The 23,954-nt window shown below is 46.2% G+C and overlaps 1 protein-coding gene across 1 annotated transcript; it reads left to right on the forward strand.

Annotated features, from left to right (window-relative positions):
• Positions 1–996: 996 nt before the first annotated feature.
• GATA6 (GATA binding protein 6) lies at positions 997–19,608 on the forward strand. Its single transcript, XM_036406798.1, has 6 exons — positions 997–1,885; positions 5,250–5,416; positions 8,747–8,872; positions 10,180–10,267; positions 10,403–10,509; positions 19,441–19,608. The coding sequence occupies exons 1-6, from the start codon at positions 997–999 to the stop codon at positions 19,606–19,608; spliced, it is 1,545 nt and encodes a 514-aa protein (XP_036262691.1).
• Positions 19,609–23,954: the final 4,346 nt, after the last annotated feature.

Here is a 23,954-nt window from a genome sequence, read left to right on the forward strand (position 1 = left end):
GCCTGCTCTTGCTGTCACTTCTCTGTGTCCCCTTTCGCTTTCTCCCCCTTCTCCTAGGGGCTGGGCAGCGGACTCTCTGTGTCTGTCTGTCCGGCCTTCCTCATGCTGGCAGCTCCGAATTGGCCCCTCTCGGCTCGGGACGGGTGTCACGGCCTGCAAGGTGTGCAGGGGCTCGGGGCAGGCGCCCAGCCAGGGCTGCCGGCTGGATCCGGCCCCTGCGGCAGGCACATCCCGCCCGGCTCGGTCCGCGTCCCGCCGCCGCCGCGCACACTTCGGGCCCGGCCCGTGCGCATCTCCCGTCCCTCAGGGGCCTTTCCCTCCTCCTCCTCCTCCTCCTTTCCGTGACCTTGGGCTGGAAATAGGCAAACAAGCGAGGAAGAGCTAACATCACTCTCCGGCGAAGTAACCTTAAAGGGATCGCCTTACTAATTGTTTTCTCGGTGGAACCGAGTCAAATGACTCATTCATTGAAATAATCATAACAACGACAGCAGCCAAGAAAGGGCAGAGACAGGGAAAAATGCCCCCTCACCCCCCTCTGTCCCCACGCCCTTACGCCCACCTTTGCCCCGGCGTGCTTCATGTTCAAATCCGCAGCCGGGGATGCGAAGGGAGAGAGAGGGGAGCAGCCCTCCCGCCGTGCGGAAAGCGGGGCGGGAGCCGCAGCCCTGGCCCCGCGGGACTGGCGTCTCCCGGCTCGTCTTGACCTGGGCTGCCTGATCCCATCCCGCCGGGGCGAGGGACAACACAGCGCCGAGGCGACATGACTGATTAAGCGCTCAGAGGGGCCAGATAAGCCCTGATGAATCTCATTACGGGAGGGAGACGGGCTGTCCTGTTTGCAAACTTTATTATTATTTCTCTCTCCCCCACTTCCCTGCTCTTTTGTGTCCTCCCTCCCCGCCCTGCCCTGCGGATCCCCCCCTCCACTCCTCCTCCTCCTCCTCCCCTCCTCGCCCTTCCCCATCCACACCCAGCGGCTAGAAGGGGACCTGGATGGCCGTGGCTGAAGGCGGCTGGTGCGCGGTGAAGCGGTGCGCTGCGGACGCCGGCGGTTCCTCCTGTCCCTTCGCGACCAGGGAGCCGCGCCCGTCTCCTCCCTCGCCTTCCTCCTCCTCCGGCTCCCAGGGTGAACGCGGATCCTCCAAGACTCCTCGGCCGGAGACCGACGGCAGCCACCGGCCGCCCCCCGCCGCCGAGGGCAGGTCGCTGCTCGCCCCCTACGTGCACTTCGGGACCCCGCACCCCTCCGGCCGTGCCAACTGGGAGGACATCCTGCTCTTCGCGGACTTAGACCAAACTAACAAGCTGATCTGGTCCAGCCGCGGCCCCAAGCTGAGCGCCCTCGGCGCCGAGCAGCCCGAGGAGATGTACCAGACCCTCGCCATCTCGGCCGCCCAGGGCCCCACGCCTTACGACGGATCTCCGGGCGGCTTCATGCACTCCACGCCCAGCTCGCCCGTCTACGTGCCCACCACCCGCGTGGGCTCCATGCTGCCCACGCTGCCGTACCTGCAGGGCAGCGGCGCGGCCCAGCCCAGCCACCCGGGCGGCGGCCACGCCGTCTGGTCCCAGCCGGCCGCGGAAAGCCCCTCGTACAGCAGCGGCGGCGGCTCCCACCCCTCGGGCCGCTTCCCCTACTCCCCGAGCCCGCCGGTGGCCAACGGGGCCTCCCGGGAGCCCGGCGCCTACAGCAACAGCCTGGGCGCCAGGGACCAGTACAGCCCCCTGGCCCGGCCGCTCAATGGCTCCTACCCGGGCCCCTACACGTCCTACGTGGGGCCGCAGCTCGCCCCTGCCTGGCCCACGGCGCCCTTCGAGAACTCCATGCTGCACTGCCTCCAGGGCCGGGCCGCCCCCATCCCCGTCCGGGCACCCAGCGCAGGTAGGAGCCGCGGGCAGGGCAGGGCAGGGCAGGGAGGGTCGCCGCATGCCGGGGCTGCCCCCCGGAGGAGCGGCGGGGGTGCCGGGGGGCGCGGGGAGCGGCGGCGGGGCCGCCCCGGCCGGGGGTGGCTGGCGAGTCCGTGTCAGGACGGCGGTCCCGGGACCGTGGCTGTTCTGGAGTGGAGGTAACTCCCGTCGTTTGTGTTGAGTTAGCGGAAAAATGCACCTCCAAAAATGCTCCTCCAAAACCTCAAATACACGTCCGTTGTATTGAGTATGGCGTTGTTTGGAGTATGGCAGTCGGTGTTACCAACCCAAAGATCCCAAAACGAATTGCCCGGTGTAAACTTAATTTTTAATTTTTCCAAATCAGTACATTCCTGCTTTCCTTAAATGCGGTCATCTGGACAAGAAACAGTGACAAATTCACTGCAAATTAATCGTTCTTGTATCATTGAGGAAAATTGCAGGGGCTCACTTAACTCATTTTGGATTATTTCAACTATAAAACTCTTCGTTGCTTCATCAAAAAAGAAAAGCAGCGAAGTAAAATCTCGTATATGAATGAGAAAACGTAATTTATAAACTGCTGCTAAAATACAGCACCTCCTGAGGGGTTTTGCTTTCATTTCCGAGGTGTCCCATCCTTATTTTTTGTTTTAGTTAAGGAGATTCTCGGTGTCATTAAATCAATGGCAGAAGTGGAGTTTGAGCTGCGATGATTTTGTCAGAGGTAGAAAGATTAACGATTATTGCAATCTCTTCAGCTTTAGAATAAATCTATGTATATATAAATTGAGGTTTATAGAGAGGTGTGTGTGGCTATGTATATGTATTTATATATACATGCTCTGCATATATTTATTATGTATATATACATATTTATGTAAATATGTGTATGCACACAGATTTGATCGTCATTCACTTTAAGCATAAACTACCCACCAGGTGCATATATTTTATAGACGCCGTGATTTTCTCTTTCAGTGCAGTGCTGCAGAAAATTACCCCATGAATTTTTGTCTTTCTGTAGGGCTGTACACACAATGCTCCTCCCGTCTGTCGATGACACCCTGTAGATTTAATTATTTTAATCCTCCCACTTGGTGTTTTACATCCTGACAGAGGGAAGAAAATCAGTTGTAGCAGTGATAGGAGAAGCCACATCTCAGGGTAACAAGAAAGTTGCGTTTTAAACTCAACTTTTAAAAGTTATAGTGTGAAACTAGATGACGGAGAGTAAAAAAATCAATTGTGTTTTTAATTTTTTTTTCTTTTTTAATTTTGTCGGGAGGGACGTGGGGTTGGAAAATCTCACTGCAGGGAGAGGAGAGGGGTGAGTGAGAAGGAGCAGAGAAGTGCAGGAGCCGGCGCTGGAGGAGGTTGGGCAGGAGTGTCAAGGCAGCCGAGGAGCACGGCAGCTTCCCTGCTCCAGCGGGTCTCTCCCGCCCTTGTGCCTCCCTCCCACCAGTGCTGGGGGCTGGAGGGGTAGGGATTAACCTTTCCATGAGGGAAAGGACGGGTGCCAGGGCAGCCGCAACGCGGTGTAACGCGGGGCGAAGCAGCCCGGAGCTCCGGGGCCAGGAGAATTTTCTGCTCCTGTGAGGCAAAACGCGGCAGCAAAGCCGAAGCTACGCCTTGTCCCGTGTCAAAATTGTGGGAAAATTGCAGCCGAAATGTATTTTTTACGGCTAAATATTAGACAGTTTGATAAAGCTTTCTTAACGGTACTCGTAGAGATGCTAAAACAGTGTCTAAAATTAAAACTTTATATTGTTTTCTTTGGAAATAAGTGTAGTACTCACTCTCTAAGGGGAAAAATATTTGAAAATGCCGGACAAATATTGTCACGGCAGAATTTCTTTCTGCAAACACGAAGGCAATGCTATAAAACAAATAGCCGAGACAAAATACTGTTTAAGTTCCAGCGTCCCTGACGTCCTAAACATTTTTCTGGTTACAGTCTTCAATGGTGCTTTTAGTGCAAAGATTAATAAATCTTAGCGATGTGCTAAGAGCTAGGAGCTGACAACGTAAGTTGAACTGTGCTCTCTGGACTGTGCCGTGTGCCCGTTCCTCTTTAGCGCCTAATAATTCGCAAACGAAGGGAGGAGAGAAGCGTATTTGGGTGGGTGCGGGCCAAAAGGCCGAGTCTTTCTCAGCTCAATGCCCGCCGTGTCACCGCAGCCCAGTCTCCAAAGCTGCTCGACCTTTACGTGCTCTCTCGCTGCGCAGTGAAACCTTAGAGAATAACCCAATGAGGAATTTAGGCAGGTAGCAGAGGGAGGAAATAAAAAAATCAGTGACGAAGCTCTGAGTCTGAAACATACATTCCCAGACTCGACTCGAAAGCTGCTGTAAAAATCCAAACATCTCCTTTTATTATTTCTGCACAACGTGGCACAGTCTACGTAAAACAAGCATTTATTCCCCCCTCCCCCGAAATATGGAAATACGGAGAGGTGAATCAGAGCAGGGATTCGCATGGGTGAAAGTATTAGCTTTTATAGGTGGGTTTTCTCTCTTTTTTTTTCTTTTTCTTTTTTTTTTTTTCCCGTGCTTTTATACCTTTTTTTCCCTTTCAGTAACTATGAAAGGAGGAGGCACAATACCACTTATTTTTCCATTTCCTCTATTTCCTACAAACCAGCTCTAGTTTGACCAAATAGCCGAGGCGAAGCAGCCACTGCCCCTCACTGCCTTGGCACACCAGGGCCCCAAACGCTGCCTCTAAACTTGAAGCTTTACTAGTTGAGAGGCATTTAAAATAAGAATTAAGGTAGAAAAGTTCTTGCCGAGCTTCGACCCTGGGGAGTATTGGGCAAAACGACATATCCAGCTCCCAGGGTGGCTCTGGAAGGGGCTATTCTGACAGCCACCTCACTCTGCTCCCCTCTAAGGGCGAGTGCACCTCCCTTTCCGTCTTGTGGGCATCACGGAGGGGGTTTCGCCCCTCGAGCGGGCCCTAGGTGGATTTCCCAAGGGTCAGATCCCGCCGGGAGTGGACGGCGGCCCGGGGCTGAGCCCTCCGGCGGGCCGGTGTCCGGGGCAAGAGCTCCGCCGGGGCCCGCAGCGGCTCTGGCACGTTTAAATAAATAGAAAAAAAAAAACCCAAAAAAAAAAAACCAAAACCCAAACCCAATAAACAAACAAAGAAAAAAAAAAAAAAGAAAAATAAAAAACCAGGGATTTTGTAGAAAAAATCACGGCATGGCCGCCGTCGCTGCCGGGGAATTGCTTTTCCGAGGGCCGGTTGCTCGCTCGCCCGGGGCCCGGGTGTCGGCGGGGCCGGGGCCGCGCTCCGCGGGGCTGCACCGGGCTCGGCGGCCGTGCCCCACCGCCTCTCCCTCTGCTCCTGCCCCCAGAGCTGCTGGAGGACCTGTCCGAGAGCCGGGAGTGCGTCAACTGCGGCTCCATCCAGACCCCGCTGTGGAGGAGAGACGGCACCGGCAACTACCTGTGCAACGCCTGCGGGCTCTACACCAAAATGAACGGCCTCAGCCGGCCCCTCATCAAGCCCCAAAAGAGAGTGGTGAGTCGGCAGGGAGGGGAGGAGGGGGCCGAGAGGAGCTTTGCCCCAAGGAACCCCAGTCAGCTGTAGCCATGGTGAAATTTGAGGCAGAGATGGGGGAGAGCAATCAGTGTATCAGCCTGGTGATCCTCTCGGCTGCAAAACTGTAGTGAGGCTCCTGACCAGGTTTGCAGGCCAAACTGGTCACTGTGAGGGGTGACAGGGCTGGCAGCCTTTTGGGAGCTGCTTTGGATCCACTTACAGGCAAAATCTCTCTCTGACCCCTTGTGAGCTGCATACCAGGCATGGGCCAGCCTGGCTTTTCGAGCTATGAGCCCCATCTGTGAGGGGGATTCAGTGGCTTGGAAGAAATTTGTGCTGGTGATGTTGGACATTTCCAACAGAAAAAAAAAAAAGAAAAGAAATCAAGGTTGGAAAATGTTTGTTCAGAGGGCTAGGAATTTCTCCAGACCTGCTTTGTTTGCTGAGAGCTCGATCCTTGGGAATGTAAGCAAGTTTTGTATATAATTCAAAGAAAACCAATTGTTTAAACAATGATAATAGCCTTTGTTTTGTTTTACTCCTAAGAAATGAGCGGCAATTTTTCTAAAAATATACTCCTAAAACTAGGGGGGGAAATAAATAGTACAAACCAGAACCCCTGTTTATAACTCAGGCTGGCACTGAATAGGCAAGGAGAAAATTTAACAAGCGGGAACTGCACATTATGTTTAGCAAATCTGGGTGGAGGTCAGCAGACAGAAAGAATACGCTCTTCAGTAATGGCTGTTACCGAGTGAGCCACAATAAATCACACCACTATAATCCAAGCTGATGCTTGGACCCTTGTGTATGGAGACAGTGTATCAAACCCATCAGCCTTTCAAGCCCCTTTCAATCATGCCAGCTGCTTTGCTCCATGCCTGTTTTCCTTGGGCTGAAACACCTACTGTTCTATATTTCACAACCATTTAAATTTAGTGCTCTTATGGGAGCCAGGGGAAACAAGACCCAAACACTCGATGGTCGGAACAGACAGTAAGCGCTTGGGAACCAACCCACCTCTGCTTAAAGACCTTGCTTTAAGCTAAAGAGTTAATTTAACTTTAAGCCAGAGGTTTACTGCTGCTAGGTGCCTGTTTTTTCTAGCTGGCCTGTCAGGTAAATTTCATGACACAAGGTGTTATCTCATTAGCGGGGACAGATGCAGCGGAGGGGCCAGATCTGCTGATTGTCTCAAGCATCAGAGCCCCAATTGCTGTGGCACTCTGGCCCAAGGCAGATTTCAAGTAGCTGACACCCTGTTCTAGCCTTTCTGTGTAATTTTTTTTTTTCGTTTTTTCTTTTTTTTTTTTTGTTTTTTTTTGAGGGAGGGGTGGGGGTGAGAAGACTAAAGCAGAGTCAAACTACAGCCCGATTTCAGTCTGACACCTCAGCGAAATAACGCTGAAATAGCTCTGTGTAACAATCCCTACCGAGTGCTCTGGCCATAACTATAAATCAACCATGACTCTGTGTTCATACAGTTGGAAATATGTAGGTGAGAAGGGAAAATGTTTTGAAAACGCTAAACATGTTTAGATTGCCCCAAAGTTTCTGATAAAATTCCTGCATCAGAAAAGTCGTTTTAGCTTCAAAACATGCCAAAACTCCATGTCTGTTTAGATATGGGAATGAGCAAAAGCTATTGAAATAAAATGTATGAAGGTTCAGACCAGGCTGCAGAGAATTCAACAGAGTGAAAGAGCTGACAGCATTTCACTTGCAGAGAAAGGAAACAAAGCATGTGTGTTACAACCAGCTTTCTTTTACTCAATGTGATCACATAAAACACGTATTGAGTTGAGGGCATAATTTGAGTGCTGTGTGTGCACATATTTAATAACTAGGTCAAAAATTCTGTTTTGATGGTAATTGGATTTTTAAAATTAAAAATTGTTTTTGTGTACTTCAGCCTATATAACACTTGGCTGGGTGGTTAGCTTTTTTCCCCTGCGCAGTTAATAATGGATTACTGATTCAAGATTACAAAATTTGTATTTAATCTGGAGCTCTTTCTGACCTGTGGTGTAAAATGATGCCTTGCTGCTAAAGACACTCAAACAGACAACATTCAAGAAACTCAGTTATCACTCTGGAATATTCTTCATTCTCAAAACATTTTTATCGATTTCCCCAGTGGCAGGCAGCCCTGTGGTATCAAAGGTGACCCAGTTATGTCTAACAACCCAGCAGTAAATGATTCAAGAGGAAGGGCATTGTACCCTTAAGTTAGTAATTTCGGTTATGGGCATTTTATGGTCAGAATAAGATTAATGCAATCCTCTGAAACTGACTTCTCCATGTAAACTTGTTCAGCTGCCAGACGCAGAGCTAGGCACAGATTTTTTTTGTATTTTTTTGACAATGCGATACTTTGAAAAAGACTAGATTTATGATGTAGCTGGAATTCTTTGCTTGTGATGAACGTAAAAGAGATCAGTTGTTACAGGGACTTTTATAACCCATTCACCTTCATTTCACATGTTTATGAGGACTGCCTTCACTTATGATATACAGCCTGTAGCCATAAAGCTCTGGGTTATACGGTTATTTCTGATACAGAGTTGCTTCATCTTGGCTCCAAACTCCACGGAAGAGTGTCATAAATGGCTTGTTTGCAGTGGGAACCTTGTTGTCACCCACCAGCTTTTCTGCTGGCCGAGGGAGGCTCTGCTCTGTAAAACACGCTCCCAAGGCATGCTGTTTTTTGTACAATGATAAAATGGGCGATGATAAAAAGACCTTTTTATCAAAGTAATGCTGTTGTATGTGTTACCCCGGGGATGCCCAGGAAAGTTTTCCCCAGATGTGGTGCCACCAAGGGCAGGTGATTGAAGTGGCTGATTTTTCCAATGAGTCAGGAGTATCAGTGGCAGGATCAGAGCTGCCTCTTCATCCACCACACAAGGGAGAGGGCACTCAACTGTCTGGGGAGGCGGCATGGGAGTGATGTGCCTTCTGTTCAGCTCAATGGAGCTGTAGTGGAGATATTTCCTAGCTGTCCTGCTAGGAAAAAGTCCCTGGTGGTCTGAACAGACTTGTGATCGCCAGCTCCCAGATGAGAATTTTGCCTCTGCTGTGACTGCCCAGAGTTGAAAGACATTCGGTACCTTTTCACAGCATCTTTCCACTCTCTGATATGAGGATAATTCCATTCTAATTCTGGGCTGCTGCTGACAGATACTATCAAAGAAAGGCTCCTACCATCCCCGCCATGTGTTAAAGGACTTTTTAGAAGCATAAAGGCATAAATCATTCTCTGCTGCCCACCTGCTTATGCCGTGCTTGCCTGTGCTTGCCCCCACGCAGCCTTCGTCGCGGCGGATGGGCCTGTCCTGTGCCAACTGCCACACCACGACCACCACCCTGTGGCGCAGGAACGCCGAGGGCGAGCCCGTCTGCAACGCCTGCGGCCTCTACATGAAGCTCCATGGGGTGAGTGGCTGCTCCATCAAGGGAGATCCCCTGCCAGCCCTGGTGCTGCTTTGGGGAAGGGGCGGCCCTCAAAAAAATCGCTGGCGAAATGTTTAGAGCAACAGAAAAATGTGTGACAACCATCAGAAGATGGTTGTACCACTTTAGCTTGTTATGCTTTTGAGTAGTTATGTGTTTGCCACTGTAGCTCTCTCAATAGATTTATATAAAGAAACCACCTCTGGACGAGCAGCAGTGGTGTTTTTGACACTGGGATTTAAACCAGCTCTTTAGTAGGGAAAAAATCCCTAGACCTTTAATGAGACAGTTTTTCATGGGCAGACATAGCAATGGCAGCAAGAGGGCTATGGCTATCCAAGCTATAGCCAGAAAAACTTTAAAGGCAATTTCAGCCTTTGTTGGGCAATAATAAAGTAAAGAAAAGCTCTGTCCTGAATGTGATAGAGCATGTTTTGGGTGAGACCCCCTGTGGATTGTGTTACAGTCAAGCATAAATGTTTGAAGAGCGAGGGCATTAGGAATCATTGAGACGTGGTCTAGCCTTCAATAAAATGTAAATTATGTCACAGGTTTAAATATTGTAATGATAGAGAGCACATGAATTTTCTTTCCTCAAACTGGTGTTAAAATATATTTTAAGCTGGTGTTTTTGTAGTGTGATTATTATTGTAATGAACACAAAGATGATTTTTGAGCACATTTAAATACAAATTTATCCCTATAAATATAAATTTAGGTACTGTAAAGCTGTATTATGGGCAGATCTGCTTATAGGAGCAAATACTAAGTCAATTCTTCTATTCTGAACCTTCCGTCCTAAGACTTTTCCTTGTGATGAGCTGGTTTGCAGAGCTGGTCCACAGGATGAGGAGGATTTTTTTTCTCACATACATTCTTTCTTTCCAGAATCAGGCACTGGAGATAATTCCTAACTGACTGGAATAATAAATCAAGGATGTACCCCATCCAATTTAATTTCTTATGGCTTACTGCCAAATGATGCTGGTTTTCTCTAATTCTGTGCTGTTTTCCTGTGGATTGATTGAGGGGTTGAAAAAACGATGAAGTTTGCATAGAGAAAAAAAAGTTTCCTACTTTCTTAATTCAGCTACGACTCCCCTTGAATCAAACTATTGTTTTGCCCAAATAAAATGCAAATATTTTTTAGAATTAGTACTGTGACACAGAGAAAATTAACTTGCTATACAGACATTTGCAACATCATATCTGGTTTTGTAGTGTATTTTGATTTTTGATTAGAGTACATATGCAATTCTGTGATTAGTGTGGAAATTTAATTTTTTCAGGTTCCTCGACCTCTCGCTATGAAAAAAGAAGGAATTCAGACAAGGAAGCGAAAACCTAAGAATATAAATAAATCAAAGGCATGCTCCGGTAAATATAAAATATAAGAAAGTGTAGCTGCAATAGTTTGTAGCTGTCTTGGTTTTTTGTTGTTTGTTTTTTTTTTTTTTTCCTCTTCTCTGTCTGAAAAATATTTATTTTTAATGCCAATTCCCAATTTTTCAGGTAACAGTACTACTGCAGTTCCTATGACTCCGACATCCACGTCTTCTACCAACTCAGATGACTGTAGCAAAACTGCTTCTCCCGGCGCACAGCCTGCAGCCTCCGGGGTAAGTGTCTGCATCTGCAGGCAGGCTGATCACTGGGCAATGTTATCACAGCTTTTATCTTATCTAGCAGAACAATAATCTAAACAAACTTTTCAGTTTTGTTAGCTGATACTAGAACAAGATTTTCGGAGGATATTACATATAGCTGTAAACAGAACGACAAGCTGAAGTACTTTGCAAACCTTCTTGATTAAGATCTATATAATTTTTATTATAGTTAGCCGCAGCTTAACCGCAGACATTTTGTTTTTAAATATTCAGGTTCTTTCATTTCAAAGGTTTTCTTTTGGACAGAAGACAATAAAACATGCCCAACTGATCCTTTCAAGAAACAATTATACATATATATATATATATATATATGCATTATCCCAATGGGTAAAATCCAGAAAAACATTATCCTGCTGTAATTATACAGGCTTTTGTCTTAAATTAAAATGTGCAATTAAACCCTGATCCAAACTCAGCTGAAGCCAGGCTGGAGCACCCTGCTGACTGCAGTGCATGGGGGTTCAGCCCTCTGCCCACAGAGGGCTTTTCAGGGGCCAGATGCTCAGCATCTGGCAGCACCAAACTCCAGAGAGGCACTAGAGGAGTGCTGATCATCCCCTGCTTTAGCTTTGATCCTTATTTTACATCATGTACTCCAACCATCGCAAACTTCCTTTCTTCACTCAGCATGTGTGATAAATACTACTGCTAAAGTTGTGAAGCTGAATGTAGATTAATTTCTAACCTCTTGGCTGTACCTATCCATATCCACACTCATTTCTCAGCCTTCTGTATCCCTTAATCTGCCACATCACTTATTTGAGAAACTTTTCTAACGTGGCTTTCTTTAGTCCTTTATTAATGAAAGGAAGACATTGTTTATAATAGCTATTTTTCAGTATGTCTTGGATTTTCTACATTCAAACTACTTTCAATGGTTTAATTTCTGATGTACAAAGTTTCATTGTACAAGGGGAAGAAAAACTCATTTTTTAGCAAATGTGATTGTTTGTGGACTGACAGGGCCACCCATTTTCAGAGGCACTGGATTTTGGGTTTGGATGCTGTGAGACTAGGATAGTACTAAAAGGGCTTGTCTTTGACATGAGAAAACCCTGTCAATACAGTAAAATAAACAGATCACATAAAAAAAAAAAAAAAGAGAAACACTAACTGAAAAGTGAACTGTTGCAGTTTCGGAATTGGGTTTCAGACTCCCCCAAGGAGCTACTATGCACAGTTTAGGCTCTCCCTTTATATTTGCAAAGGAAAAAATGTAGCCAAATTTTCCTTGAGTTACCTTAAGCAGTACTAGTGATCCTGAGCAGTGTGGTGACGTTTATGCATTGGATAGACATGGAAGCACAAACCTAGACTAGACTGAGGCAGCACAGCCATGTGCTGCTTGGGGAAGGAGAGGCCATATAGACGAGATCTCATTTCCACTATGCTGCTGCCTTCTTGGCTGGCTAAAACCTGACTTCCTTTCTGTGGTATTTCTCCCTAGAAGGGCACATCAAACACATTATTAATAATCTTTATGTTATAACTTTAGTAGTGCCATTTTTAATATGGTTTTGCCAGATGGAGTTGTGTGGGTACCAGAGGAGAGGGGTGCAGGGGCATGGATTGAGGGCTAAAAGACTCCTTGAGAACTGTTAGCAACTAGGAGCAACTCCCAGGAGGGACCCTGAGGCTGCTCCTAGTTACATGATGGCATCCTTGGTGACAGGACTTCAGTTGTCCCTGATTTTTCTACAGTAGGTCAGACTGGGAGAGGACACCTGCACAACAGCTGGGAAAATCTGTCCCCTTATATCCAGCAGGCAGCATGGTAACATCTGCATAGCCTTTTCCCCACCCATGATTTGATCAGATGGGCCTTGCATATGCAAAGCACTTGCAAATACCCCCTCGTGTAAGATTTCAGTGAACGGAAGTGATGGAGAGGGGCTGTGCCATGCGCTGAAGAGAGGAAGTTGCAGTGGCAACCAGATGTAGGGGCATCCCTCCATCCCAAATTATGTGAAGGGCTACTGATCTCCTACCCCTGTGCCCCAGTCCCAGATGTATGTGAATGAAAAGAGGATTTCCAAGGGAGCAGCTGTCAGGGTATGTCACGGGCATGATCACGTTCTTATCTCAGGCTTCTGGCTTTGCCCAAGCATCAGTAATTCAAAGGGATGAGGACTTGGGAGGCTGGAAGTTTAAAGTAGAAAGTGGTGGCTGTTAAGATGGGCTCCAGTTGTCCCAGACATCATTTGGGAACATGATCACTAACTGCAAAGGATGCAAAATAATTTCTAAAGGGTCTAAATCCTATGGAAGGGACTGAGCACTCATAAAGCCCATTTAAGCTGTTGTGAGTCAAGGGATGTCAGTATTTTAGAGCAAGGCAGCCTGTAACCTGATCATATGCTGAAGCAAGGATGCTCTGCTAGATTTCTGTTTTCTTGATTATTTTTTCTTTTTCCTTTTGAATTGATCTACTGATAGATCAAAGGTTTGTAATTATTTCTAGAATAGGCAATGGCTGTGCACAAGGAGAATAAACTTCTTCAGCTCATGTCAGGAGGGAAAAAACCAAACCCTCAGATGGATTAATCCAGGCTCTGTAATCTTTGGTGACTTTAAAAAGACCAATGTTGATTCCTGACAGTGGTGTTGGTGATGTTGCTGAAAAACAGGGACCTGCTTGAACAGCAAACCTGGCTCGTTCCCACTCCTTACACAACGGGCATGGCAACTTGTTTTTGTTTTGCTCTGTTTTTGCTTCTCTAGCCTTTATTCTGTGAAGAGGGGGAAAATGCCAAATTGACATTAGGCAGAGAAATCTGATGACGTTTTAGAAACTGTTGTGTGAAATTCACAGCAATGTTGTTGCTAAATGAAACAGAGAAGACGAATTCCTCTACTGGTACAAAAGCAATTTATTATGCCTTTTGTGGGAGGCTGCCAAAAAAGTTTCCAGTTATGTAGAAATCTAATGGAAATGAAATTCAGCAGAAGTCATTTGTGTCAGTAACGTTCACTTTTTGCCCTACCTTTCTTTATCTCTTTTAAAGTAAAATAAAGAAGGGAGGGCAGAAAAAGAGGAGGGCAGCAATTACTCTTGGCAGTGTCTTTGAGACTATCCATTTCATGAAGGGAATCTTATATGATGCCAATTCTGAGACAAATTAGCAAGAACCTTAAATGTTGATTTTACGTTCTAGCTGAAGTTTAAACATTTAAGTGATACAATTAATGAATTGCTGTGGGGGCAAAGTTGATTTCAAACATCCCAAAATGTAGAAGTGTTTGGATTGGAGATATTTTGTTGTCCCATTGTAAAGGGGCTATTTGCCAAATTCACATCTGGATCTAGGATCTAGGCCTATTTCTGTTTTCCTAAGCACTATAAGTACTGGGTGTCCTGTGTTACTAATATGGAAAGGGTCCAGCTGCATGATATATGAAGTTGCCTTACGTCCCCATAAAAAGAAGATTTGAAGGTTTCAGACAGCCTGCATCTGCATCTATACCTGCTCTCCCTTTGATGCTGCTGAAACTGTACAGGCAAAAGCTCCACCAAATAAATTGCTAAACGAAGGGCATGGTCTGCAGTGCAAACCCATCCATTTCCATGCAAGGGCTCCAACAAATGTGATAACCAGAAGGACTTTATTTCCTTATTAGGATAAAGGCAGAATGAAACCTGTTGTAAAATCTGCTTTTTATGGCAGGACATGGAGACTCCTTGAGCCACAACTGGTGTCAGAAAAATCAGCAGCACCAGGTGAACTCTTTCAGAAGACTCTTCTGTGCCTTATGCCTCCAGTTTGGAGTTTTTTCAGAAGGACCATAATCTCACACCACAGAAAAACTCAGGAGGAAAAACTAGTGCTTACTTCCCTTGGAGGTTTACCTTGAGAAGTGGTTCACGACTGGCTCTTCAGTTTTGTAGGGTGGGAAATGAGAGAGCTGACTGAGCTGGCCTTGGCATGTGGTGAGCTAGCAGGAAAATGCAGTTTTAACTGTCTCCAAAATGCTGGACAAGTGGGGCTGGATTGGATTAATGGCTTCTCCTGCATTTGCTTTCTCTTTTTTCCTGTCAGAAGTAGAAAAAGTGATCTGGTTAGAGGTGGTGTTGCTCCTGTTTAGGCTGAAAATTGATAGGACATTCATGTTGGCTACAGGGAAATCAGCCTCCACAGAGTACGTCCTATGTCTGTATGAACCAGAGATTCAACCTCTTAAAACAATGTGCTAACCACCTGGATATAGGGGAGCTGAATGTTCAGGGGTCCTTCAGATTATCTGATGATAATATTCCAGTTGTATGGAATAATTTTGTACGTGTTGGGACAGAGTTTCCATGAGAAAGGCTCACCAGCATGGTTGGTAGGACTTTCACCTGGAAAATGGGAACACGGTGCCTCAGTCCTGGTATGAGTAAATATTTATCTAAACCAGGTGGAATAAGATCAACAGGAGGCATGAGGAACGTGGCAACCTAAAATACCAAAGAGCATGGCAGACAGGGCAGTATGCTGGGAGATATGATACTCTAGACTCTAGTTTAAATTTTTCTTTGTCTCCTACCTCTTCGGCATCAGTGCTCAGTCCTGTACAAAATGGGAAGCTGCTTTCTTCTCCCCACTCAGTTTCATACACTGAGTCTTTTGCTTTTACATTGAGTAATTATCTTTGCTCTGTGTATATGTATCCAAAAAAAAGGCATTTCATTTTTATATCAAACAGAAGGAAGCAATCCAGCTTTTTTGTTTCAGTGGGGAAAAGCAAGGAAAAAGTATTTTTGCTTCTATCCCAAAATTCTACATGCACATGGACGCATACCTTTTGCTTGGTTTTGTTTTATTGCCAAAGCAATAAAGCCAGTTACTCATACAGCCCTTGACAGCAGTGGGTCATCAGTTTTCCAAGCCATGCTGGAAGTTGCCTCCCTTAGGAAATTAATGAAGTATTAACCACAGATTTATGTTGCTATAATACAAAGGAGAGATTAGAAGATATGTAAACTTACACGTCTGCAGTATAAACAAAAGGATCAATTGGACTAGCAAGAAATGACAGCTTTGTGTACTAAGAGGGTCGTTACATCAGTAAAAAAAGCTGTCATTTTGCAGTGCCAAGATTTATTCTTTGGATTCCAGGGAGTGACAGTGTTGGGAAAACGTGCTCTTTGTCGGGATGGGAGTTATTGCAGGGAGGCTGAGGCTGGAAAATTAGGGACTCCACCAGTTTGCCACAACACTTCATGTGTGAAAAAATTCTTTGCAAATGTATTTTAACTGACTGTAGATATCATTTACGTGTTGCGAAAGTAATCTAGGCTGAGGAGGAAGAAAGTCTCAGCTGAGACTCAGCTTATTGCTGACTTAATGTAATGTCCAAAATTCATGGAGCATTTTGAACGTGTTAAGTGGATAGAGCAAAGGTGTATCTGATAGACCAAAGGTCTAGATCAAGGCTCTTTGCCCCCCTCCAGCTGACCTTGCCCAGCGCTTTTCCCTCTTGGCTGTGGAGGTGTGGGGGAAGGCCAGAGGGGCAAGTGTCCATCCCCTCTCCCTGCTCTCTGTGGTGGGCAGATGGTACAGGAAGGAGTAGTGGAGGAAAGCAGGAGTCTTTCAGCCAGAGCTGCTGCTGTTGTTCCCTGGGTGCTGGCAAGTGCAGCCGAGCAGCCTGGTTTTGATGTGGAGCAGTTTTAGTGGTGATTAATCGCCTCTAAGGTCCTGATAGCAGGTTTGGGTACAATCTAGTTGTCTCTGTGGCTCTGGCAGAGGTCTTCCTCTGTACATGGTGGGCATGTCCTCTACAGAAAGGCCACCTCAGATACAGATCACCTGCCTGGGGGCTGACTCATGACCAGCTCTATGGAATATTAATGCCAATATTTCCGGGTGGGACGTGCCTGGCCTTGTCTGACCCTTGCTGCTGGGCCAAAGGCGGCAGCTGTGGTGTTTCACCTCAGAGATGCCTTTGGCCGGCTGGGTGCTGCAGCTGGGCACTCAGAACAAATCCAGAAACTCAGTTTACCTCTGGTGGAAAAGGTTCAGGCGACGGTGAAGAGAAATAGGAGAGAATTCTATTGTAGAGTTTTAATCCAGAGTTTTATTCCAGGATGACAGACCTCTGAATCTTGTAACAGCTCCCAATGGAATATTGACCGCATGGTCCCGTCTCCTTTTAAGCCCGGGGACAGGGGGAGCGGAAGGGACAGGTGAGGCACCAACCAGGTGTGAGGAGGGGAAGGCTCAAGGGATAAAGACACTTGGACAGGCCAATGAGCCCGGACCTGAGGGGCATCTTTTGAACTTCTGCCAACCACACCACGACCCTGCTGGAATGTTAAGATTGATGGACAGCTCTCAGCAGGAGGGCAAAGGGGGAGGGGAAAGGAGAGGTTGGCACACCTCGGGGGGTTGGGACAGGTGAAACAGGAAATGGCATCACACTGCAACACAGCTCCTCCTGGTTTGGGTAAAAAGAAAAACCTTTGCAGATAGAAGCAAAACTTCCCTGTTTGTTTGAGAGGCACGCTCTTCCCAGTGGACTTCATTAATTTTTTCCTCTGGAAGGTGATCTTCAGTTGATTATCTGTTATGTATTATCTATTATCAGATTTCACCAATAAAAATAAAGTCATTTTATAGATAGAGCCAGTAGATGTGAATTAGACCTCATTGACTTAATCAGCATTGTTCAGCTGATTTATTTCAGCTGAAAAAAGTCCTCTAATAACTAAGTGCAACCTCTGTCATCTTTCATCTCTTAAAGCTGGAAAAGTAAGAGCAAAGGTAGGGAGGCTCAGGAACAGACTTGTGATTCTGTCATGTCCTTTTCATGAGCCAAAGTTTGTTTTCCATGTCTCACTTTGGGAGCTGCCCAAGCTGCCTGGATTTGTCATGACTTTACTGGGGTGGGGTTTCCAGGCCTGGCAGTCCTGCCCGGGTCCTGCCTGTCCTGGCTCAACAGAGCCAGAATCCGGCCTTGGACAGGCAGGGATGGGCAGTCTTCAAACAGGACGTGCCTCCATGTCCTCCCTTCTGGGGTGCCCAAGGGAGGGGTACCTGATAACCCCATATGGAAACTATAGGTCCCTGCACCCCACCTTTGTAGGGCTGTATCAGGAAAAGGTGAATTACAATTTCCAAGCCCGGAAAAAACAGGCACTGATAAGATATTTGTCTACCAGAACAGCAGTGGCAAATATGGGCAAATGGGAACCTTTCAAAGCACCTCCTAGTATTTTTAGCTCAGGTTTAGCAAACACTGCTCAACTAATTTAAACCCTTCTTCCACACTGGGGAGACTGAAGCTGTTAAAAATTATGTCTATTGTGCTAACAGAAATGTTTGAGGCATTAGAAATAAAAGGAAGGCTTTGAAAAGCTAGGCTGATGCAAGATCAGGGCTGTACACAAAGGTTAGCATGGAACCTGCCTCACTGAATTCTCCATGCACAGTCACAGGGAAAGAGGAGACAGAGATTTGTTGTCACTGATTGGCAACTGTATATTCAAGGGAGGGATAAAATTTATCTCTTAGGATTAGAGCTGTTTCAGCTGGTTTTGGGGGACAGCTTTTTTTCCTTCCTTCTCTGCATTTCTGGGTAGTGACTAATGGAGCAGGATCAGGGCTGATGACTGGGTGGAAGAATACTGGTGGTCAATCATTTTAATAAAAGGTTAAGAAAATACTGGAGCCCAGGTTATTTCAGACAAAAATGACTACTAGCAGTGAGTATCTCTTTCAGAAGGTGAGGTTTTCCCTGGGTTAAGCATGGCAACAAGAGCCCTGCTCCACACCATTTGGAAATTACCTTTGAATTAATGAAGCCTTGCTTTTCCTATGTCAGGACTGCTTGGCACAGCTCCAGGAGAGCCAAGAGCTCTACTCTTGTAAAATGATTAAAGATGTATACTTCTTACTTAAACAGCAGGCAGGAAGCTTCTGCAGTCACAGTTTAGGACAGACTTTTTCTTTTTTTTTTTTTTTTTTAAGGAATTTCATCCAAAGACTATCCATTAACAAGTAAATTAAGGCTTTAAAGTTGACATATCCAAGAGTTAATTTTGCATGAAGTCAGCTCTTAAACATTTCCTTTATCAGGTGAAAACGTTGCCCCTTCTCTGTCTGGCACCGCGTATTTTTCCTCTTTAGCGGATCTGCTCAGCCTCATGGAAAAAATGATTGTTCCTTTGTCTTTTTAACTCTCCATTTCTCTGTTAAAATAAATGGACTGATTCCAGTGTGGTTCAGAGGTTCATCTCCGTGCCTATCAGGGCTTCCCTGCATGTTGTCTTGTGCAGTCAGCAGAACAAAAATACTCCTGCTTCAAAGGCATAGTGTTTCTCTGCTGAAGATTAAAAGAGCATCTCCTTTAGTGGCCAGTCCTACAGGGAGAAAGTGGTTTTGGCTGGTGTTTTGAAGGGTCAGGAATGATTTTAAGCATTTCAAGGGCTGAAGAGCCCAAAGAAAGATGCTTTCCAGAAGGTGCTCCATATCTGCTCCTGGAGAATTAGGATGTATTGGGCTTCTCCCATGAGGACCAAAAACTAGAGCTGCCACCACTCCCAGATCACATTTTTGGTGCTGGCAGCTGTGTCTTTTCAGTAGGGGGCAGTGGGACACATGCACATTTCCTTCTTCATCATGAGCTGATTTCCAACTTTTCTGCACATCACATGGTTTCATTTCTACCTCTCCAAACACAGACATCACTGCCATCAGCAGGGCTGGGCAGCTGGGTTCATGCTGAGACATTTTTGTTTCAGGATTTCAAGGCACAGGGGCAAGCAGAGGGCAAAGCCTGTTTTTGCACAGAAATCCTGTCATGATGGCTGTGCTTCAGGCCCGCTGTGCTCTCACTCACACCCCAGCGTGTGCCAAGCTCACCTGCTCAATGAATCTCTCTGTGCTCTCCCCCTCCCTGCAGGTGAGCTCGTCGGTGATGTCTGGCCCCGGAGAGAGCACCAGTCCCGAGAGCAGCAACCTCAAGTATTCAGGTCAAGATGGGCTGTACACAGGAGTCAGCCTGAGCTCCACGGCCGAAGTGACAGCATCTGTGAGGCAGGATCCCTGGTGTGCCCTGGCTCTGGCGTGACCTGGTGCGAGGGAAGCTGGATCCTGGCAGCCCCCAGACATCCGCGCGCAGTTTCCTCTGTGGAGCGAGCGGTCGCAGCGGCAGTGAGAGTGCTGGCAAAGACCATTCCTCTGAAACAGTTTTTGAGCCTTGGTGGCAGAGGTGGTTTTCTACTTCCGAAAGAGGCTTTGCCAAAGCATCCAGTTCCTCAACTATGCAAGAAAAATGTAGGGAAAGCAAATGACCACCGGGGATAGCTAACGCAGCCTTACACTCTTAAAAAAACCCTTCAAACCCCCCTCAAAAAAACTTAAAAAAAAAAAAACAAAAAAAAAAAGGAAAAGAAAAAACAACAACAAAAAAGAAGAGATAAACCCACACCTATTGTTAGATTCCAGAAATACATCCTCAACTTACCCTGCAGCACTGCCTTTCTGATTATATAGTTGTTTTCACTCTCTCATCGCCTTTTCCCCTAAGAATTTGGTGGAAGTTGTCAATGTCGAGGAAGGAGTAGCAAAGACTTTATTTACCAGAGATAGTGAGATTCTTTTCAATGAGTGTCAGAAGTGCTTACAGCTTGAGTTGACACAGACTTCTCGCACCGAAGATTTGATGTCTTCACCCCGTCAGACCTCTCCTTCCGTGCTCTCCATCTTCAGCGTGCCTTGCTCTGCTCTTCAGAGCCCAGCTATGTCCCTGGAAGAAATCACAACGTTTGGTACAAGTCCCACAAGGTCCAGCTGGTTAAGGAGATTTTGGGATTGGTGTTTTTTGGTTTAAAATATTTACTCACTTTTCAAGACTGCGATATAACTTTTAAAGTTCACTGTGACTGAGATTTATGAAAGTCCATATTTCCTGGCTGAACTGTGTAGAGTCAGTCAAAATTTGTAAACAGGGTAGCAATCAGATATTTTTCTTCCATATATACAATAATTTTTTTAAAAAAGTGCAATTTGCGTTGCAGCAATCAGTGTTAAATCATTTGCATAAGATTTAACAACGGTTTTTATACGAATGAATGAATGTAAACATTTTAACTTAATGGTACGTAAATAATTTAAAAGAAAAACTTAACTAGGCATCCTTAGGCTTTTTAGCGCAACAAAAATGCATCCACCTTCCGTATTTCCAGTTGTTAAAGCAAGAGTTTCAAAGAACAAGCCTTCTCTCAGGAAAATTGCCCTAGCCATTTGCTCCAAAGTGTTGTACAAAAATGCAAATGCATCCCCTAGGGGTTTTTTTTGCCATTGAGTAAGTGTGTGGTGGAAAGAAACAAATTGCAATGAAACTTTACTACCTAACTGATACATATGTAAATACTACAGAAGATATCTAGGCATCTTGAAAATGTAGGATGCAATCTGTATAGTGTGACTGATGCATAGTTAGGTTGGTTTTCATTGGTTTTTAAGTGGGACATCATTTGGAAAGTTGTTTCATCAGAGCTTTACAAATAAAAGGGTATCATTTTAGATTTTTTTTCCTGTACAGTGTGCCTTTTCCTTTGTCTCCAACACAATTGTTAAGCTGCATTAAAAGCTATGGAAATGTACCTGGTACAGGTGGCATGTCTGATGGCTGCAAGGAAGGTCTCCAGCTGAGGTACTCTGCCTACCTAAGTCTGCTCTGTGGGCTTTTCCTGCAATTTGTTTCACTACACCTTCTGATGCTCTGTAAAACTAAGGCGTCCACCTACCAGCACAGGCTCCTCATGGGCATATGTGTGGTTTTTGTGATGAAAGTCTGGGGAACTGAGCCCATGCCCTGTGAGGACTATCATTGTTTTGCTTGCCCCTCACACCATAGCTAAAGGGTGTCACCCAGGTTCCCTGAGTAGGCAAATATCAGAATGTTACCCACTATAGGTGTAACTGCTGAGTGGCAGAGGCTTTGAGTGCTTTGCTGGTATCCTCCTGTGGCCAAAGGTGAAGGGCAGCAAAAACTGAAGGCACTGCTACTGAAAAGAGAAGACAGTGAATTTTAGCTACTCAGGGAAGTGGAAAACCTTTTCCATTTGATGGCTCTGAGGACTGGTTCTCTTCATTGCTCAGTTCATTGGGGCCAGACTAATTGCCAGGTGTGATTTCCAGCTATGGCAGCAGTGCTGTTGGACTGGGAATGCCCAAACTCCATATCCATGGAGTGGCTGCAGTGTGTCCCTTTGGCTCTCTAGGCCAGACCTTTTGGGGTGAATTGGGGTAGCTCCTTGGCCTGAAGTGAAGCTATGCTGACTTGCACCAGCCAAGAATCTGCCTCTTGGTTTTCCAAACATGACACTTGGGGCGGCCTCCTTACGCCTGAGGTGTTGTGAGGACTGTGGGATGAATGGTGCAGCACAGCCTCAGGAGGAAAACTGATCCTAGCAAAAAGGGATCAGGCTGAGCCCTGCCTGGGGTTTGGGTTGCTGCGCCCAGCCAGGAGTGAGGATCACTCGCCCTTCTTGGCAGGGTTGTCATGCCATGCTCACTGCTGGGCCACCTCAGATCCTGTCTACCTGTGGGTTAATGTAGCCAGGTACCTCAGCCCTGCTGGCTCTGGGGCCATGTGGGTTTGGATCCGGTGATTTACAGAAATAAATACCTATCTAAGTGCAAACTGAGCCATGAAGAGAAACACTGGGCTTAAAAAACAAAAGGTGTGGACAAGAAGGTGGATATTTTCCCTCTTGAAGCATCTACTGGCTAAAATGCCCTTATTTGTAATTTTACAAGTGTTGGCACTTAAATGGATAAAAAAGCTATTGCTAACTGGTGTTGCAGTGTTCAGCCTTAGCTAGGGTCAGCATCCTTTCTTGTTTCCCTTTTCCATTTTTCTTGCTGGGGAGATGTTCAGTATGCCATTTCTGAAAAGCTTAGCACATAACTCGTACATGCTGGGTGTGTCTGAGCTGCATTGCTCAGAGTTGCCATAGAACAGGAGGTTCAGAGCAGCATGTTCCAGTTTCAGGCTGCTGACCCAGCAGGAAATGTTATCTGGTTGCTGATGCTCTTGCTGGTGGCCTGTGGACGCCACGTTGCCTTGAAACCCTGTGGCACCTGTTTCAGAGGGCTCCTGGAAGGCCCTGCTCCCTTCTCAGCACCACCTTAGCCCAGGGTCTACCTTAGGGTGGTTCCTGCAGATGGTAAGTCATGCAGGGGGGATATAAAGATACCCTATATGAAAACCTTCCTCTTGGATCTGAGGATGAAAATGCTCTTTTAGGTGATATCAGGAGACAAAAAACCCCTAGAAACCCCCAATATTTCATAGGGAAGGTGTTTCCAATTACTTCTTATCAGAAAAAAAAAAAAAAAAAAAATCAAGAATGGGATGCTTTGCCTCCTTGGACCAGAAGCACAGCTGTCAGGTTTTCAACTCTCTGTAAGAGTCAAAGGGGGTAGCAGTAGGTTGCCTTAGTGAAAAGGTGCTGAGGACCTCAAAACCAGGTTCTGTGTTATGATTTTACATAGAAAAAGACTGTGAGAAGGTACCTCCGTACTTATCAAATCTGCTCTCCAAATGTACTGATTGCTGGAGCTGCTACTCCTAGACAAAATAAAGGTTTCTTTTTATTTTTTTAATAATTATTTTTTATTTTAGTCCTGCTGAGACAGCACAACTCTGAGTGTGTGAGCTGGACTTTGCTCTGGCTCTTATATTGCCGATATCACTGCTCCTGCAGGATGGCCTGGCCAAAAGCTTTCCTCACTTATCACCATTTCTCTGCAGTGACAGCCCTGGGCTGGGCTGCAAAAGAACAAAGAAAGAGTTTGACCATGAGTTTTGTTTACTAATGAGGCTGAACAAGCCAGGTTGATCACAGAGCACCTTTCTAGCCCCAGAATGAAGCTTCATAGTTGACATTTGGAGATGGAGGGGAAAAGGCATATGGCCACTTTTCATGCTAGGCACCTTTTCTCTGGAAAGAGTAAAAATTAAATACTAAATGTCCCAGGGCATCTGCTTCAGAGTCCCCCATCAAGAAATATTGGAAGGCTCAAATTTGCTTGAGTGGTCCCTCAAGATCAGACTGCTCCTGTCCATGTGTGTTACCCTGGCCTCCAGTCTTCCCAAGATCCTGTTTTAGTAGTATTCCTGACACCCTCACCCAGAATCATATTTTCTTCTGTTCAAAGTGCTTGAAATAAGATGAGGTCCCTACTGTGGCTCAGAGTGGTATTTTTCAGCATGGGAGTGAGGGTGGGTGCTGGTGTGTTTTGAGTGGGTGCAACAGCTGCCAGGCTTGGGTTGGTGACCTGGAGAACCACCCCAGGCAAAGAGAACCAGCCTTGGACAGGCTGCCCAAAGGGAGTAAAGGGTGCTTGGCTGTTTCTAGAACTGCAGGTGGGCTTTGTTTCCTGTGAATGATCAGAGGGCAAAAA

The sequence above is a fragment of the Molothrus ater genome, chromosome 1 (genome assembly GCF_012460135.2).
Source record: "Molothrus ater isolate BHLD 08-10-18 breed brown headed cowbird chromosome 1, BPBGC_Mater_1.1, whole genome shotgun sequence".
Lineage (NCBI taxonomy): Eukaryota > Metazoa > Chordata > Aves > Passeriformes > Icteridae > Molothrus > Molothrus ater.

Excerpts from the sequence above, each read along its gene's own strand:
- GATA6 (XM_036406798.1), top strand. The coding sequence starts at position 997 with ATGGCCGTGGCTGAAGGCGGCTGGTGCGCGGTGAAGCGGTGCGCTGCG. Across the intron at positions 5,417-8,746 it reads TCAAGCCCCAAAAGAGAGTG|CCTTCGTCGCGGCGGATGGG; the intron begins GTGAGTCGGCAG and ends GCCCCCACGCAG. Across the intron at positions 10,510-19,440 it reads CACAGCCTGCAGCCTCCGGG|GTGAGCTCGTCGGTGATGTC; the intron begins GTAAGTGTCTGC and ends CCCTCCCTGCAG.